General features: G+C 47.0%; 1 protein-coding gene across 2 annotated transcripts in view; it reads left to right on the top strand.

The window, feature by feature from the left end:
- The window catches only part of LOC147106752 (uncharacterized), a 70,932-nt gene extending 52,312 nt beyond the window's left edge, over nucleotides 1-18,620 (top strand). Inside the window, exons 10-12 of one of the 2 annotated variants that reach the window (XM_086007852.1) lie at nucleotides 6,184-6,495; nucleotides 6,779-6,832; nucleotides 12,868-18,620. In XM_086007852.1, coding sequence (XP_085863978.1) covers nucleotides 6,184-6,495; nucleotides 6,779-6,832; nucleotides 12,868-13,172 — 671 coding nt within the window. In that variant the 3' untranslated portion in view covers nucleotides 13,173-18,620. Of the gene's footprint in view, nucleotides 1-1,813; nucleotides 1,953-6,183; nucleotides 6,496-6,778; nucleotides 6,833-12,867 lie in introns of those variants that run through there. The other variant, XM_086007851.1, reaches the window with a different exon arrangement.
- The last annotated feature ends 797 nt before the right edge of the window (nucleotides 18,621-19,417 follow it).

Genomic DNA, 19,417 nt, shown 5'->3' with positions numbered 1-19,417 from the left:
AGGAGTAGGCCATACGGTCCCTCGGGCCTGCTCCGCCATTCAGTAGGATCATGGCTGATCCGAATCTAGACTCACATCCACTTCCCTGCCCTCTCCCCATAACCCTTAATTCCCTTATCTGCTAGGAAACTGTCTATCTCCATTTTTAATTTATTTAATGTTGCAGCTTCCGCAGCTCTCTGGGGTAGCAAATTCCATAGATTTACTACCCTCTGACATCCCCTTGGCCACAATGCTGAAATAAAAGCCACCACAAAGCAAACTTTCTAATCCAACTTTATCAATATATGCATCCAATATTACATCAAAAAGAAAGTAGAGTGATGTGGATGTGATGAGTGGCACAGCAGCATGAGGTGTGGCTTTGCAGTAAAGTTTTGTGATCCATTGCGATCATTGAAAGGTTTGAGCCACTGCTTGTGCTCTCCTGTGCAATGTGCAACCAGGCAGTGTTGGTCTCCTGGGGAGGTCTCTTCTGCCCATTGGAAGGGAAGAGGACCTCCCCGTGTGCTGTGACTCCATAAGCATATGGAGGGAGTCATGGGAGAGCCTGGGTGCAGCCGTGCACCACTGTGCAGTGCTTGTCAGTGTTTGCAGCAGCTCAATGCTGTCGAACACTGACAGCACAAATGTCAAAGTGAATTTGCGCATGGTCCCTTTAAGAAACCAGCTGATGACGCCTCATCAAATGATGTCATCAGACCCACTTCCTTCAACTGGACCAGGAAACGCACTGGGCAGGCATAACAAGCCCAATCAGGGGAAAGTCATGTCGGAGGCCATGATGGAGCCAGCAGTGAGCCCGTGACCCGCCACTGACCTTGCCCGCCGAGGTAGGGAAAATCGTGGTCTGTGTTTCTATGATTTGTATGAGAGCTGAAGCACTTTTAGCATTATTTATCTGAAGAAGGCAGCTCAGCTTTAAGAGCTGCAGACTGCCTTGAAGAGGAGCAGGCTAGCTTTAAGTAAAAATACAAAAGCAAAATATTGCGGATGCTGGAAATCTGAAATAACAACAGAAAATGCTGGAAACACTCAGCAGGTCAGGCAGCATCCGTGGAGAGAGAAACAGAGTTAATGTTTCATGTATGTGACCCTTCGTCAGAACTTAAGTAAAGCTAGTCTCGCTCCAGCGACGCGAACTTCAGCCCCATGCTGAGAGCACAGCCTGTCAGCAGCGCGTTCCATGCTAGGCTGTGCGCTGCTATCATGGTGATAGCAGGCAGCACCAAATTGACATGCTGCCTGTGCTTCTTGAATGCGCGTGGGCATATCTCGCATCGCGGTGCCTGCAGCCTTTTTTCAGCGTTATCAAATTTCATTCCCAAACTTTTAGTATAGTTACTTCTAGCAGGATTTGGATCAAAAAACTAAAATTAGGTGATTTTCAATTGAGTTTTGTTTTGGTCTTTTTACTTTTGTGAGGCACTACTTCCTGTCTGAGGCATTGGTCTGGTGACCTTTGCTGTTCGGGAGTCCCTTTGACACCCATGGGTAAAGCTGTCTTTCACTACATGCTGCCGTGAAGTGGTACACCAAAATGCCCTACCGCCATCTTCACTTTAAGTTCTTAAAAGAATCTTTTATGTAAATATGTGAGCTTGTATATCTATAGAAAATATTCCAATAATTCTGATGACATTAGTTTTGCAGAACAGGTTCATGAGATCTTAATTAATTTTCCCTTAAATAATTTGTGTATATTACAAACTATACAAGCACCCTTTCTTTTCTTTTTATTTTGTTCACATTAAAACTTAAATCAGTTGCTTCAATGGCTAAACACTTATGTACTTTTTATTTGTTTTTTCAGCTTTGTCTCCTGATGCGCCGTCAATTACTCAAAAGACTGAAGTTGAGCGAGTAACAATCAGGCTTTTATTAACTAAAGAATGAAGGTCTTGTCTCGAGTGGTCGACCCGTCCAGAATACTAAGGGACTGGGAGGTAGTCACTTATATACCTGGAATAGTGGGAGGAGTCAGCCGAGGCATGTCCAGACCTGTACCTAGTGGAATACACATACAGACACAGACAGGTATGACAGTGGTTTACCACATTCACCCCTTGTTTAAAAATGAGTCCGGCGGGGTGAAGTGTATTTAAAAGTTCGTGTATTGGAGTCTCTCCGGAGGTCTTGTCTGCCGCTGTGATCGACGTGGCGACGGCAGGGGTGGTGGAGCTTCCGGCGTCGCGTCCCGTGTAGGCTGGGGCCCTGGAGTGTAGTCCTCGTGGGTGACGGTCCAAGGCGAGCCGGCTGCTGGGGTTGGATATCGGGTCGTGGGGGGGGGTGGTAATGGGTAGTGGGTTACAGCGGTCCCCGAGGGTGCGAGGTCTCGTATGGAGACTGTGTCCTCCCGCCCGTCCGGGTACGCAATGTAAGCGTACTGGGGGTTGGCGTGGAGGAGGTCGACCCTCTCGACCAGGGGGTCCGTTTTATTGGCCCTCACGTGTCTTCTCAGTAGTACCGGCCCTGGGGACGTCAGCCATGGCGGTAACGATGTCCCCGATGTGGACTTCCTTGGGAAGACAAACATTTTCTCGTGAGGGGTGGCATTGGTGGCAGTGCAGAGAAGTGACCGAATCGAGTGGAGCGCATCGGGGAGCACCTCCTGCCAGCGGGAGGTCGGAAGGCCCCTAGACTTTAAGGCTAGTAGGGCAGCCTTCCAAACAGTTGCATTCTCTCTTTCCACCTGTCCGTTCCCCCGGGGGTTGTAACTGGTGGTCCTGCTTGTGGCTATACCCCTAGCGAGCAGGTACTGGCGGAGTTCGTCGCTCATAAACGATGAGCCCCGGTCGCTATGGATATAGCTGGGGAAACCGAACAGGGTGAAGAGGCTGTTCAGACATTTAATGACCGTGGCACTGGTCATGTCCGGGCAGGGGATAGCGAACGGGAACCAGGAGTACTCGTCAATGATGTTGAGGAAGTACACATTGCGGTCGGAGGAGGGGAGAGGCCCTTTAAAATCGACGCTCAGGCGTTCGAAAGGGCGAGTGGCTTTTATCAGGTGGGCTCTGTCTGGTCTATAAAAGTGCGGTTTGCACTCAGCGCAGACTTGGCAGTTCTTGGTCATGGTCCTGACCTCCTCAATGGAGTAAGGCAGGTTGCGGGCCTTGATGAAGTGGAAGAACCTGGTGACCCCCGGGTGGCAGAGGTCATTGTGGAGGGCCCTCAGCCTATCGATCTGCGCGCTGGCGCAGGTGCCACGCGATAGGGCATCTGGGGGTTCATTGAGCTTCCCAGGCCGGTACAAGATCTCGTAATTGTAGGTGGAAAGTTCGATTCTCCACCTCAAGATCTTGTCATTTTTGATTTTGCCCCTCTGCTTGTTGTTGAACATAAAAGCAACTGAACGCTGGTCAGTGAGCAGGGTAAATCGTTTTCCGGCCAGGTAGTGCCTCCAATGACGCACAGCCTCCACGATAGCCTGGGCCTCCTTCTCGACCGCGGAGTGTCTGGTCTCCGGGCCCTGGAGGGTTCGTGAGAAGAATGCCACAGGTCTCCCCGCCTGATTAAGGGTGGCGGCCAGAGCGAAGTCGGACGCATCGCTTTCCACCTGGAAGGGGATGGATTCGTCCACTGCGTGCATGGTGGCTTTGGCAATGTCTTCCTTGATACGGTGGAAGGCTAAGCGGGCCTCTGCCGTCACGGGAAAAGAGGTGGACTTGATCAGCGGACGGGCTTTGTCTGCATAGTAGGGGACCCACTGAGCGTAGTAGGAAAAAAACCCTAGGCACCTCTTCAGAGCTTTTAGGCAGTGGGGTAGTGGGAGTTCCATAAGGGGACGCATCCGGTCCGGGTCGGGACCGATGACCCCGTGTTCTACAACACAGCCAAGGATGGCGAGGCGGTCTGTGCGGAATATGCACTTCTCCTTGTTATATGTCAGGTTCAGGAGTTGGGCGGTGCGGAGGAATTTCTCGAGGTTTGCGTCATGGTCCTGCAAGTCATGGCCGCAGATGGTCACATTATCTAGGTAAGGGAAAGTGGCCTGCAGCTCGTTTTGATCGACCATCCGGTCCATCTCCCTTTGGAAGACGGAGACCCCGTTGGTAACGCCGAAGGGAACCCTAAGGAAGTGATAGAGGCGGCCGTTTGCCTCAAAAGCAGTATACTGGCGGTCTTCAGGGCTGATGGGGAGCTGGTGGTACGCTGATTTCAGGTCAATGGTCGAAAAGACGCGGTACTGCGCGATCTGGTTGACCATGTCAGCTATGCGGGGGAGTGGGTAGGCGTCCAGCAGGGTGTAGCGGTTTATTGTTTGGCTGTAGTCGATGACCAGGCGTTGTTTCTCGCCGGTCTTAACGACCACAACCTGGGCTCGCCAGGGGCTGGAGCTGCCCTCAATAATCCCCTCCTTCAGGAGCCGTTCCACTTCGGTTTTGATGAAAACCCTGTCCCCGGCACTGTATCGCCTGCTCTTTGTGGCGATGGGCTTACAGTCGGGGGTGAGGTTAGCAAACAGTGGGGGGGGTGGGACTCTGAGTGTGGAGAGGTTGCATCTAGTGCGCGGCGGGCAATTTGGAGGCTGCTGGCTGCGGACTGTGAGTGGGGGGAGGGGGCCACCGTACGCCATCGTAACGCTTTTGAGGTGGCACTGGAAATCCAACCCCAGTAGAACGGCAGCGCAGAGGTCGGGCAGGACCAGGAGTTTAAAATTATTGAACACAGTCCCGTCTACTACTAGTGTCACCACGCAGTAGCCGCCAATGTCCGCTGACTGGGACTCGGAGGCCATAGAAATCCGCTGGTGCGCAGGCAGGACTGGGAGAGAGCAACGCCGCACCGTGTCGGGGTGGATGAAGCTCTCTGTGCTCCCGGAGTCAAAAAGGCAGTTTATTGCATGGCCGTTTACCTTAACGTCCATTTTGGACCGAGCTAGCTGGTGCGGTCTCGTTTGGTCCAGCGTCACAGAGGCCAGCGTAGGGGTCGGTGTGTCGCTGCGAGTATCAGATGGGGGGGGGTTGGCGGTCTGCTGCGTCCCGGCTGGTGTCCAAGATGGCGGCGCCCATGATTCCCATGTGGCTGGAGTCGTCCAAGATGGCTGCTGCTGCGGTGGTTCGCACATGGCTGGGGAGGCCCAAGATGGCGGCTCGCACAGCCCACACGCGGCGCTGCTGGCGTTCGGGGTGGCTTTGGCCTTGCAGACGCTGGCGTAGTGTCCCTTTTTCCCGCAGCCCGAGCAGGTTGCATTCTTCGCCGGGCAGCGCGCTCTGGGGTGTTTGGCCTGGCCACAGAAGTAGCATTTCTGGCCTTGGGATACTGCTGTCTGGCTTTGGGACACTGCTGCGGTAGTTGGGCCGTTGTTGGGCTGTGGCTGGGGTGGCACGGTGCTATGGGGCTGTCCTACCGTGTCCCAGGTTGTCGTTCCCCGCGGCGTCCACGGTGCAGAGGAGTAGGCATCCATGCCCCGGAAGGCTGCGTCCAGCGTTAGTGCGATGTCGGAGGCTTTGTCGAGGGTGAGGTCACTCTGCTCCAGCAGTCGCTGTCGGGTGTAGTTGGACCTGTGGCCCGCTACGAAGGCATCCCGGATCAGTTCCTCCGTGTACTTAGTGGGCGTTACCGCCTTACACCCACAGGCCCGGCCAAGCACGGACAGTGCTTGGAGGTATTCCTCAGTCGATTCCCCAGGTTGTTGCTTGCGACTCCCCAGAAGGTGCCTAGCGTATACTTCGTTCACAGGGCGCGTGTACTGGGTCTTGAGGAGCTGGAGGGCGGCTGTGTACGAGGTCGCGTCCCGGATGACTGAGTACACTCGGTGGTTCACCTTGGAGATCAGGACAGACAGTTTGTCCGCATCCGTTTCGACCGCAGTGGAGGCAGTCAGGAATGTCTCGAAGCACGTGAGCCAGTGAGCAAACTTGGTGGAAGCGTCCGCTTCCCGACTGTCCAGGTCCAGGCATGCTGGTGTGAGGATCTTCTCCATTATAAAAAATTTAGTTAATAAAATTGATGCGCCGTCAATTACTCAAAAGACTGAAGTTGAGCGAGTAACAATCAGGCTTTTATTAACTAAAGAATGAAGGTCTTGTCTCGAGTGGTCGACCCGTCCAGAATACTAAGGGACTGGGAGGTAGTCACTTATATACCTGGAATAGTGGGAGGAGTCAGCCGAGGCATGTCCAGACCTGTACCTAGTGGAATACACATACAGACACAGACAGGTATGACAGTGGTTTACCACATCTCCTACCTTGTCTGTTATTGAAGCTGATCCCGAACTGCCTGGCGTTAATCAGCTTACAAAACTCAGTATCTCATTGACAAACTATGCTCCTGCTGAAGTCCAAGTAAAGTGGTTTAAAAATGGGATACCTTGTTCGGATGTGATTAACAGCCCTCCTGTGATTGCAGACGATGATCTCTTCTCCTCAGTTATAAGCACACAATTTGTTGCAACTGAAAATGATCATGATAGTTTCATCAGATGCGAGGTGCTTCACATAGCAACAAAAGAAATTCAAGAGAAAGATTTCAAATTACTCCTTAAAGGTGAATGTTGTTTTATTGGAGTCGGATTCAAAGCAAACCATTTCATTAAAATTGTTATAACTGCAATATTGATTGCTTTGAATTCAACAAAACAGTAATTTGAATGTTTATTTCACATTGAGATTTTATATTCAATAAACACTTTTTATTAATGCTGAGAATATTTAATTTTGAGGGACTTCAGTTATTTTAAATACTATTAGATGAGTTAATTAATGTTCTTAACATTGGAAGTGCCTATTTAATTTGACTTATGTCAAATTTAACTAATTTGTTTTTGCAGATTGTGCTGAAAATGAAGATGATGCGCTTTATAGCAACATAACAAAATATGAAGGTAAAGTGTTCATTTTGAGAGGTTCCTGTTTTGTGCATGTTTGGTTGTAATCCATAGTGGTGTCAGTGTGGCATTTCAGATTATTTGCAGAATAACCCAGATATTCCTATTTAGGTGGGCAGGTGTGGGGTGCTGTATGCCAGCTGCCAGCCCACTTCTGTGCTCGTCCAATATTCTGACTTTATTTCTGGCTGTTGGCAGAATCACCCACCCTAAATGGGCTGTTAAAATGAGGCTGTGATGACATCATGGATCCCATTCTCCATCATTTCTACCTTATTTGCACTCAGTATACAATGGCTGTCTAGAGTTGCTAGATGCTGGGGAAAAGACATGCATTTAAAGAGCCAAATACAGATAGAATTAAAGCTTTGAAAAATCCTTATTTCTTCAGTGATTTTGGATTTTTTTTTTGCTGTTTCTAATGTTTTACTCTCTGCCATTTGCCGATTGTCACCATCTTCAGGCAAGACACAACGTAGGTTTCTAATTGGGGATTCCCCTCTACCTTTTGCATCCTAGAAGAGGATAGTAGGGAATCCAGGTTGGTGAGGCTGCACTGGAAACCCATGAAATATACCCACCAGTACCCCACACCTGACGATTTGCCCAAGGAAGAGAAGGAGCAGCAGCAGAGGCCTGTAGATAAAGTAGAGCATATCCTTTTCCTAGCTGCAGCACATATTTGTGCTATATTGGGACAGTAGGGGGGGATTTGGTCGCGTCCCCGTTGGGGCGGTAACTTCCCCGCGCCTGAAATTCACTGGTAGCGCCCCAACGGGGAGGCGGCGCGCTACTGGAAGCGCTCCCCCTCCCTCTTGGGGCGCTACCAGTGAATATCGTGTGCGACATGCCGTGGTACTGCAGGCCTTCCTCCCCTTAGGGCGCTAACGGGAGACGCAAAGCAACCGAATTTTGCCCCCTAGGTGTTCTTTTGACTACCACATCTGGTCATTGCACAACCAATCTTGTGCACATTTTTTCCCCCCACACCCTTTCCCATGCGCATCAACTCTCTCAGTTTTCATTCATGCCATCTGAACAAATCCATTTTCAAATATTGCTATGGACAATGTGTGCACACACAACTTTAATGCAACCATAGTTTTAATGAAACCCTGTATAGTGTGTGTGCATGCACCTTTTCCTAGGCGCCATCTGAGTGGCAGGCTGGTGTGAGGTGGCTGGATGCTGTGTCAGCATAAACCTCGGGGCCTGAGAGGCTGTTTCCTCAAGGCAGGAAAGTTCAGAGATGGACCTGCTGTAGGCTGCACCTCTTCTGCTGCTGCCTGAGAAATTTGGCCCTGCTTCCTTTCTCTCATGTGCAGGCGTCTGAGGGGCTGGCAGGAGGGCATGCATGGGCTGCTGCCCATAGAGACCATCATCTGAATGCATTCCTGCCATGCTACCAGCACTGGGCTGTGGCTCTGCATGGTCACTGGTCTGCAGAAAAGCAGATCTATCGGTAATAGTGAGATTAATAAAGATCCATGAGATATCCCTTCCCAATCCGACGCCGCAGGCCTCTATGGCAGCATGAAGGAATTTCTGACTGCTCTCATGGCCTCTGTCATGTGGTCCCCTCTTCAAATGTTCCAAAGTGGACTGCAAGGCACACAGTGGACTCCTCCAGCTTACCCACCATCTGCTGCACAGTTTCTGACACTGTCTTTGGCGTCTGCACATACGTTTAATATCCTGCAAGCATCCTTTTAAAAGCAAGACTCCCGAGATCATGATCACTTGGCTTTTGAGCCAAGGAGCAATGTATCCTGATCCTTCAGTCAGTAACTTCTTCCGCCTCACATTCCACATTGACTCCTCCAGCTCACTTGTGATCTGTGCATTACCCAATGCACTCCCCTTACATTCGGTCTCTAATGGATGTCTCTGGCCTCGTGTTTGGGAGGGAGAGAATGAGCGTTAGTTTGTACTTGGCAGGGCTGGATGCACTGGAGTCTGGCTCACCATATTCAGAAACACCTAGATAAAGAAAAGAGAGAGACAGCTTAGAATAGAATCTCAGGAATGGAGCTCGTATCAATTTCAGTGGAAAGAGTAATAGGGATATCATATGCTTCACTGAGGATTAATGCAAGGTGCAATAGGAAGAGTAGAATGTCATGACTGTTGGCAAATATCCTTCTACCTTGCTGTCTCTATCACCCAAAGTACTTCACTCAGAATCTGCATGGCTTCCTCCTCATTGAAGTGGTAAGTTTCAGGTTTGGGGGGCCTACCAACTTTGCCGTTTTCTCTTGATTATAAGGCTTGTCTGCTTGAAGAAATCATGTAAAAAGTGAGAATGACCTTTAACTGTTATGATATGCAGTACACCCCATGGATCAGAATACAGCCAATAAGGAGTATGCTGACAGCTGCAAGGCAGGCAGTATAAAAGGCACTGCACTGCTTCAAATGTCAGCTTGGATCAGTGGTAGCTTACTCGCCTCAACGTCTGAAGATTGTGGGTTCAAGATCCATTCAAGAGCTTGAATACATAATCCAGGCTGGCACTTTAATGCAGTACCGAGGGAGTGACGCATTGTCAGAGATGCTGTCTTTCAGTTAAGATGCTAACCGAGGTCCCATCAGATGTAAAAGATCCCATAGCATTATTCAGAAAGAAAAAATGCTGTTCTCTCAGTGTCTTGGTCACATTGGCCCTCAATCAACACAGGCAAAACCTATGAACTGATCATGTATCTCATTTAATGTTTGCGGTACCTTGTAATACACAATTGGCTACCACATTTGCTGACTAAAGAACAGGGACTGCACTTCAAAAGTAATTAATTGATTGTGAAATGCTTTGAGATATGCTGAGAATGTGAATGGCATTGTATAAATGCAAGCCCTTTATACGGGATGGTTTCCTGGACCAATATGTCGAGGAACCAACTGGAGATCAGGCCATCTTAGACTGGGTATTATGTAATGAGAGAGGATTAATTAGCAATCTTGTTGTGCGAGGCCCTTTAGGGAGGAGCGAGCATAACATGACAGAATTCTTCATTGAGATGGAGAGTGACGTAGTTGACTCAGAGACTAGGGTCCTGAATTTAAATAAAGGAAACTATGATGGTATGAGGCGTGAGTTGGCTAGGATGGATTGGGGAATGTTACTTAAAGGGTTGAAATCAGTATTTGTAGGCAAATGGTGTTAAGGAAATTGATGGGATTGAAGGCCGATAAATCCCCAGGGCCTGATAATCTACATCCTAGGGTACTTAAGGAAGTGACCCTACAAATAGTAGATGCATTGCTGGTCATCTTCCAAAATTCTTTAGACTCTGGAACAATTCCCATGGATTGGAGGGTAGCTAATGTAACCCCACTATTTAAAAAAGGTGGTAGAGAGAAAACAGGGAATTATAATTGTAAGCCTGACATCGGTAGTGGGGAAAATGCTGGAGTCCATTATTTAAAAGATGTAATAGCAGAGCACTTGGAAAACAGTGACAGGGTCGGACAAAGTCAACATTGATTTACAAAAGGTAAATGATGCTTGACTAATCTACTGGAATTTTTTGAGGATGTAACTGGTAGAATAGATAAGGGAGCACCAGTGGATGTGGTATATTAGGACTTTGAGAAGGCTTTCGATAAGGTCCCGCATAAGAGATTAGCATGCAAAGTTAAAGCACATGGGATTGCGGGTAAGGTACTGACTTGGATAGAGAACTGGTTGGCAGACAGGAAGCAAAGAGTTGGAATAAATGGGTCTTTTTCCGAGTGGCAGGCAGTGACTAGTGGGGTACCGCAGAGATCGGTGCTAGGACCCCAGCTGTTCACAATATATATTAATGATCTAGAGAAGGGAACTAGATGTAATATCTCCAAGTTTGCAGGCGACACAAAGCTGAGTGGGCGTGTGTGCTGTGAGGAGGATGCAGAGAAACTCCAGTATGATTTGGACAGGTTGGGTGATTGGGCAGATGCATGGCAGATGCAGTATAATGTGGATAAATGCGAGGTTATCAACTTTGGTGGCAAAAACAGGAAGACAGATTATTATCTGAACAGCAGTAGATTGGGAAAAGGGGAAGTGCAACGAGACCTGGGTGTCCTTGTGCACCAGTCGCTGAAGGTAAGCATACAGGTGCAGCAGGCCTTCATAGCGAGAGGATTCGAGTACAGGAGCAAGGATGTCTTGCTGCAGTTGTACAGGGCCTTGGTGAGACCACACCTTGAGTATTGTGTGCAGTTTTGGTCGCCTTATCTGAGGAAGGATGTTCTTGCCATGAAGAGAGTGCAGCGAAGATTCACCAGACTGATACCTGGGATGGCAGGAATGACGTATGAAGAGAGATTGGGTCGATTAGGCTTATATTCACTACAGTTTAGAAGAATGAGAGGGGATCTCATTGAAACTTACAAAATTCTAACAGGAGTGGACAGACTAGATGCAGGAAGGATGTCCCGATGGCGGGGGAGTCCAGAACCAGGGGTCACAGTCTAAGGATAAGGGGTAAGCCATTTAGGACTGAGATGAGGAGGAATTTCTTCACCCAGAGAGTGGTGAACCTGTGGAATTCTCAACCACAGAAGGCAGTTGAGGCCAATTCATTAAATATATTCAAGAGGGAGTTAGATATATTTCTTAAGGCTAAAGGGATCAAGGGATATGGAGAGAAAGCAGGGACAGGGGTACTGAATTTGGATGATCAGCCATGATCTCATTAAATGGCGGAGCAGGCTCGAGGGGCCGAATGGCCTACTCCTGCTCCTATCTTCTATGTTTCTTTTCTTTCTCATGGATGTTGATGGTAGGGCTGTATTCCCTGGAATTTAGATGATTAAGGAGTGATTTGATTGAAGTTTTGAAAATATTAAGAGGAATGGATAGGGTAGATAAAGAGAAACTATTTCCGCTGGTTGGGGAATCTAAAAATTAGAGCCAGGCCTTTCAGGAGTGAAGTTAGGAAACATTTCTCCCCGCAAAGTGTGGTAGAAGTTTGGAACTCTCTTCTGCAAATGGCAGTTGATGCTAGATCAATTGTTCATTTAAAATCTGAGATTAATAGATTTTTGCTAAGCAAAGGTATTACGGGATATGGGGCAAAGGCGGCTATATGGAGTTTGGTCACAGATCAACCATGATCACATTGAATGGCGGAAGAGGTTCAAGGGGCTAAATGGCCTACTCCTCCTGTTGCTATGTTCCTATGGTAAGCTATTCAAGCACTTTAATACAGTTAGTGGAAGTGGTTATAAAGTGGTAGACAAGCTTAGTAGAGTGCATTCTTGGCTGGCTTCTTGTAACTTACCTGACCTGGTGAGGTTATTAAACATATTGTGGCATGAAGTGACTGTGTGCTAAATAGTTGAATTGATACTGACTGTCCTACTTATCTCCTGCAGCTCTCCTTCTGTCTGTTCCCAAAGGGTGCTATTTTCATAATTGTTTCAAATTTAATAAATATCTCTGATATGGGAAACATTTTTTGTACATATGTAAATAAATTATACCAACAATATAACTTTTAACTTTTTAAAATGTTACGGTATAGCACTGCAATCTCACACTTTCATAGTTCCCAATTTGAAAATCAGATTTCCTTCTTGTATCTGCATTCTTGAATATTTTACTTGCTTCCCTCTTCCATGGCCCCATCTCCATTATCCCTTCAACTCCAAGTCTACTTCACTAAGACAGGAGGACAGCTGGATGGTCTCTGGCTGCTGCCATGGTCATTGTTATTTTATTGGCCTCTCTTCTTGGACATCAAGGCTCGTGATTTATGGAGGGGCATCTGTGACTCATGGTAAAATGGCTCATCTCTCGTAGAATATTCCATGGCCATGGTGTACATCTCCTGATTCCAAGCTTTTAGGCAGGAAATGCCAATTGATGGCTGCGTTCAAATGTCAGAAGTAGCTGGGATTAAAATAAAAAGTCCCTAGTCTAGGAGCGCAGAGCTCTGCTGCTGGAACCAGCAACTTTCCTTGTGCTTTCATTATAAAATCAAATCTATATTTTTGTCACATTATTAAGGGTTTTGCATCATTTATTTCAAATTTTATTCCAACAGATAATTTTCAGGCGGTGTCGAGGATAACTTGCCAAACAGAAAATCCTAAAGCTGACCAACCCGTAACTCTTTCCTGCACTGTTAAAGGAGTCACCATAGCAGATGCTCACATCACCTGGTACAGAGAAGTTTACCCCATTGAAGATATGAACTGTATTGAAAACACAGCATTTGCAACGGGTAAAGGTTTCACCACTACACTAACGTATATACCAAGGCAAGAAGATGACAATCGTCTGTTCCAAATTGATGTTATCACTGAGATGGACCCTATTAGCAGATCTTTCAACCTGAAATTAACTTGAGTTGGTGTGGCACTTTCTGGATCAGTAAGCAATGAGTTGTGGTTTTGATACAGAAGATGGAAGCAACTTCCCTATTTTGACCCCTCCCAGCGTGTATAATGGGCCGGATATACCGATCCCTACGGGTGTGTGTACGCGCTGTGTACCCACCCGTAGAGACATCGGAAATGCCAGTTTCAGGCATGCGCTAGAAATCGGCATTTCCGATCTGTCAAGAAAGCTCTTGATAGATCATCCGGCTGCCCAGGAGAAGGGCCTCTGTGGGTGGAGAGCTCCGCTTTTTGGAGACCCTCCGCCCGCAGAAAACACAATTCTTGCGCCTGGTAAAAGCAGGCGTAAGGCCTGCTTTTACCAGGATAAGAGTTGAAAAAAGTAAAAAAAAAAAAAAAATTCCACTGATTTATCATTTAAAAATACTTTAAAGAAAGGTAAGTTTATTTTTAGCCCCGTAAAATTTTTTAATTATTTTCAAAATTTAAATTTTTGTTTAAAATAGTTAATTTATGTAATTTCAAGTCATTTTAAAACTGATGTTTTATTTTTAATTTATTTGAAGTTTTACTATGTTTTGGGGGTGATCTCCGTTCATATATTTGACAGGCCTTCCAGGTATGAAGGGCGATTCCCTTCTCTGATTGACTCCCCATGGCCCACGTGATCCCAGGGACACTGCGAACCGCCTGCGCCTCTGGGATACGTGGGCTCTGCACACCGGCAGTTTAGAGAGGCCCAGCAGCAGAACTGTGCGCCTCCCGGGAGCCCTCGGGTAAGGGCGCAGATTTTTCCAGATCGCAGCCCTCCACCTGCGGGAGGCCTGCGATCGGAAAATACGGGCCATTATATTAGAATGTTATCCATCTGAATGAGTGAATGAAATGATTTATGGTCAACTTCAGTTTTATTTTTATATTTTATTACCTATGATATGAATTTCTTTTTCTGATTATCCTGGATCTTCGTAACATATATCACTTTTATCCAAGTTATATTAATGATACAGTATTTTTGTTTCACCTTTGTTCATTTCATTAATTAGAGGCATGATTATAGGCAATGGTGGAAAGCCATTGAGTAGTTACTGTGTATAGAAACTGTTTGAAAGAATGAGCTAAAAGACAGGCCTTCAAAGCCACTCTTTGATAAAATAGAACGACTGTTCTGCAGTGAATGAAAGAGAGGGACAAATGTAATCTTTTAGTGTGAAGGGAGAGCAGAGAGAGACGAGTGGCTGCTAAATGCAGCTATAGTTTGTTATGCAGACTGTGTAGGGTGAGATAGAAGTGAGAAAGGAAAAAGAGGGTAAGTTGTGAAGAGACCATGCGTGATATCTCCTCCATTGTTGCCACTCGCCACGGTCATGACTCGCCCCCTGCCTGTGATAGCCAGCATGTCCGCCTCGAGTGGGGAGAGGGTGTGCAGGTGGTCTCTGGCGTCTCCGGTCGCCATCTTCTGCCTGATTTGTGTGCAACTTTCTCCTGCAAGAAAAAAAGTGAGTCTGTTGGTGACGGCCACAATATTCCCGGCATGGTCAAATAGTACATGTTCTGTGCAAGGTGTGAGTAAGTGAGGGTTGCAATAGTGGTGAGAGTAGGAGGGGGAAGGTGGAATGGTGCAGTGATTGTAGGAGAGTGAAGGGAAGCGGGGGAGGAGAGTGTTAGTGTGGCTGTAGGTATGAGGAGGGAACAGTTAAGGTGGGAGGGAGAATTCGCACCTTGACAACGCTGGGGATGTCATTAAACTTTCTTCAGGATTGTAGCCATGTCGTGGGAGCTGAGCTAAGCTAAGTTGGCATTGGCATTCTCAGCCACCTCTTCTCACTGGTGATGAAGGTGTTGCCTGGAGGGCTTTCTGCCCCCTTCCCCAGGTGGAATAGGACCTCCTTCCTCCCACCTGGACCAGAGCCTACAAAGCTGCATCGGAGAACCAACCTGACGAAGGGGTCATCGACCTGAAACGTTAACTCTGTTTCGCTCTCCACAAATACTGCCTGACCTGCTGAGTATTTTCAGCATTTTCTGTTTTTATTTCAGATTTCCAGCATCCGCAGTATTTTGCTTTTGTATTAGTGAGATAAATTTAACAGACTCGGTGATGCTAGAGATTTTCATTTAAACTACAATTGAAAATCCAGCCCAGTGTCATTACAATGGGCCAGAACTTTGGGTCCCCACGGGTGAGTACACACTGGGTATTCACGCGTAGGCCAAACGAAAGTGCCGGTTTCGTGCATGCACGGGAAACCGGAACTTCTGTTCCCTTAAAGGAAGGGGTTCACAGGTCGAACGCGTGCACCGGAGAGGCAGCGCATTCGCCTGGAACTTCCGTTTTTTTTTGCAGTTTTCTCCGGGAGGGTAAGTCTCCGGCAGTTACACTTTTAAAAAGCAGTCGCAAGGCCTGCTTTTAACAAGGTAAGTGGTGAATTAAGTAAAATTAAAACATTTTTTCCACAGGTTTATTATTTTTAAATACTTTAAAGAAAGGTAAGTTTATTTTTAGCCCCGTTAGAAACTAATTAATTTTTTCAAAAATTTTAATTATTGTTTAAAATAGTTATGTTATGTAATTTATAGTTATTTTAAAAATGTGATTTTTAAAAATTTATTTCAAGTTTGTTATGTTTTGGGGCTGGTTTATATTTATAGTTTTGACAGCTCTTCCTGTCAAATTTATGAATGGGCATTCCCTGCTACCATTGGCTCTCCGTGGCCCACATGATCCCAGGGGACGCTTCGAACTAACTGCACCCCTGGGATACGCAAGCACTGCACACCGGCAGTTGGAGGAGGCCCAGGATCAGAATCCCACATGGGCCCACAGCACAACGGCCGGCGCGCTAGGTAAGTGCAGGTCGGAGGCTTGCACCCGTGGGAAGCCTCTGACCCGAATTTCTGGGCCAATATGTGCCTGTGCTTTTTTTTTCAGTTCTAACCGTGGGTGACAATTCTATTTAATATTTTATCCTTTTCATAATCTTATTAAAATTAATAAGTAATGCATATGCGCTTTGGAACAATTAGATGCAGCAGTTGACAGTTGTGGATTAGATCTTGGCATATGGAACTTGATTAATTCAGCTTCTGAAAGGTGTTCATGTTTAGTTCATTCAGTATAGGGAAGAAATGTGGTTGGCATTGTAGCCAGTTCCTGCAGCAAGAACGCATTCAATTTAAATGATACCAACATTAAAGGGTCAAACGGCTGTACTGTAAAGGCAGTTTTGTGAAATTGACCAATCATAAGAAACTGACCAAACTTCGTATCCCAGTATAACGTGAGGAACCAACGAGGCTTTTAAAAGGAATTTGCAATACACACTCTGAATTAAACAGGATAAGAACCACAGACACGACTCTTTTACTTCATGAATATGCTAACCAAGGAATTGGCTGGAACAATCAAACCACACAATGGCATGTGTTTGTGTAAATTCAACTGACTATCCTGTCCAGTGAAACTCCTTGGTCCAGCTGTTAACCAGACTTACAATTGGTTCCACCGAGTCTGGAACGGATCCCTCATCTTTTGGCAATGTTAATGCCAGGATTGTCATTGGATTGAAACCCATTCACTAACCTTTCAAACTGATAAGCAAGGAAATGTCTAATCAAGATGTGTGATAATGGTCGAACGTCAAACAGGATGAAGACATTTTTTGTACTGTATGGTTGCAATCGAACAGAATGGCAGAAAGACAAGATTAAGATGGTACAATCTAAAGGGGAAGGGTTTGCATCAATCTATTGTCACAGGTTTTGATCTTTTTTGTATTATAAAAGGGTGTGTTTAGAAACAGGGGTGCAACTTGCAAGGAAACTGCGGATGAATTTGATCACCCGTACAAATGGAAACATACTGCTCCACATGATCGCCGGGGTGAGTGGTGTTTGAAATTCTCCTCTTAGGCAGTCCTTTGGAACCGAGGATGACTTGCTTCCACATTAAAAATGAGTTCGCAGGTAACTGATTAGTCCAATGCAGGACCTACAATCTCTGTCACAGGTGGGGCAGACGTTGGTTGAAGGGACGGGAGGGTGGGGTGCTTGGGTTGACATGCGCTCCTTGCGCTTTACTTCCGCTTGCTCCCGGCGAAGAGATGCGAGGTGTTCGGCGCCTTCCTGGATGTTTCTCCTCCACTTTGTGCGGTCTTGGGCCAGGGATTCCCAGGTGTCGGTGGGGATGTTGCACTTTTTCAAGGAGGTTTTGAGGGTGTCCTTGAAGCGTTTCCTCTGTCCACCTGGGGCTCTCTTGCCGTGCCGGAGCGCCGGGTAGAGCGCTTGTTTTGGGAGTCTCGTATCGGGCATGCGGACATTGTGACCCGTCCATCGGAGCTGATTGAGCGTGGTCAAAGCTTCGATGCTGGCCTGAGCAAGAACATTGACGTTGGTGTGCCTATCCTGCCAATTTGAAATTAAAGAGTTAAAGGGAACGATGTATGTTGGTATTGTTTGGAGTTTGCAACCAACAAGCCGTGGATATTTTCAGAATAGAATGTTTAGATTAAAAACACTGGGGGCGAAATTGGGTGCCTTTGCGCCTTCCGTTCCAAGGACACTAACGGCTTTGTGACCGGATGCGGTGCTGACATCGACTCCCGCCATATTCGGCGGGAGCTTTGAGGCGACGCTACAACTTTAGGCACCGATCTCCTTCGCCCAGAGATTGTGACGTCATTGCCGTGCACAGCGCCCAGTAGCGCCCCGGCCCCGAAATTGACTTTCACCCCCTGCAGAAGCGCCAGTTAAAAACACCGACTGCTGCAGGAGGAGTACATTGGGCGGGCGGCCTCTTCGGTTGGCGATGATTAAAGGCGAGATTAACAAAAAACTTACCTTTCTTCCATTTTTTTCATGGGTTCCTGCCCACGATCGATCAGCCCGGCACTCTGCTCGAGCTGCATTGATGGTCCAGGTAGGTCCTTTTTATATTGCAGAGCCTGCAGCGATGGCCCTTCCCTTTAAGGGAGGGAAGGAGCCTTTGAACGTTGTAGCGCTGCTGAAGTCTCCGCCCCACCTGCTGCCGAACACAAACGGTGATTTTTTCAAAAGTTTGAAATTGTTAGCGCCCAGCACTAACTTTTAAAAATTAGCGCCCCAAACGGGGCAATAGTAAATTTCACCCCCGTTATGTTAGGATAAGAAAGTCTAGAGACCAGAAGGTTTATGCTTACCACAGCAAGGTCATGTGTTTTTATATGCTTCTAACGTTGTTGACGTGTGTTCAAGAAAATGCAGACTTGTGTCTCTGGACTATGCAGTAGCCAGAGACACCATATTAGGTAATGCTTGCTCCAGTTTGATAAGAAAATGGTGTATAAATGTAAGCTTTTTCCTTTATTCAAGCAGCACGAAAGGACCCATGCCTAGGTTCGTTTGGTCTATCTGTGACTGTACTCCACTTGTAAATTGCTTTCTATGCTGAATTTAAGGAATAAAATGATTACAACCAGAAGACTGAACTCGTTACTAGTCAAGTGAACAACAGAACTCTGTTTTAAGTCAACATTGGCGAGCCAGGCACGGTCTGAGCCTGCAGCTTTTTGTTCTGATAACCGGGGAGGTGTCGATACCAGACTGAAGTGAGACCTAGACCATCAAGAACTCGATCGGGACGAGCTCTGGGACAGGAGGTAGACTACTTCCACCATCGGCAACTTACGTTGACAATTACGTTGTGGGGCACAGGATAAAAATGTATACGTATGAGTAGTAAACATTTTATGGACGTATAGCAGGTAAAAAGTTATATGGTGTCTTAACATGACTGTGGCTGAAGGACCACTGTACTAATCATATAGTCCTCAATCTCTTATAGGCATCACAGATGGGGAGATTTTTTTTAAAACTTGTTTGTGGGATGTTGGCATCGCTGGCAAGGACAGCATTTATTGCCCATCCCTAATTGCACTTGAGAAGGTGGTGGAGAGCCGCCGTCTTCAACTGCTGCAGTCCGTGTGGTGAAGGTACTCCCACAGTGCTGTTAGGTAGGGAGTTCCAGGATTTTGACCCAGTGACGATAAAGGATCGGTGATATACTTCTAATTCAGGATGGTGTGTGACTTGGAGGGGAACTTGGAGGTGGTGGTGTTCCCATGCGCCTGCTGCCCTTGTCCTTCTAGGTGGAAGAGGTTGCGGGTTTGGGAGGTGCTGCCAAAGAAGCTTTGGCGAGTTGCTGCAGTGCATCTTGTAGATGGTACGCCGGTGGTGGAGGGAGTGAATGTTTGAGTGGATTGGGGTGCCAATCAAGTG

Source organism: Somniosus microcephalus, chromosome 15 (genome assembly GCF_052327205.1).
Source record: "Somniosus microcephalus isolate GS21.2 chromosome 15, FLI_Smic_1.0, whole genome shotgun sequence".
NCBI classification, from domain to species: domain Eukaryota; kingdom Metazoa; phylum Chordata; class Chondrichthyes; order Squaliformes; family Somniosidae; genus Somniosus; species Somniosus microcephalus.
This window is presented reverse-complemented; position numbering and strand designations above follow the sequence as displayed.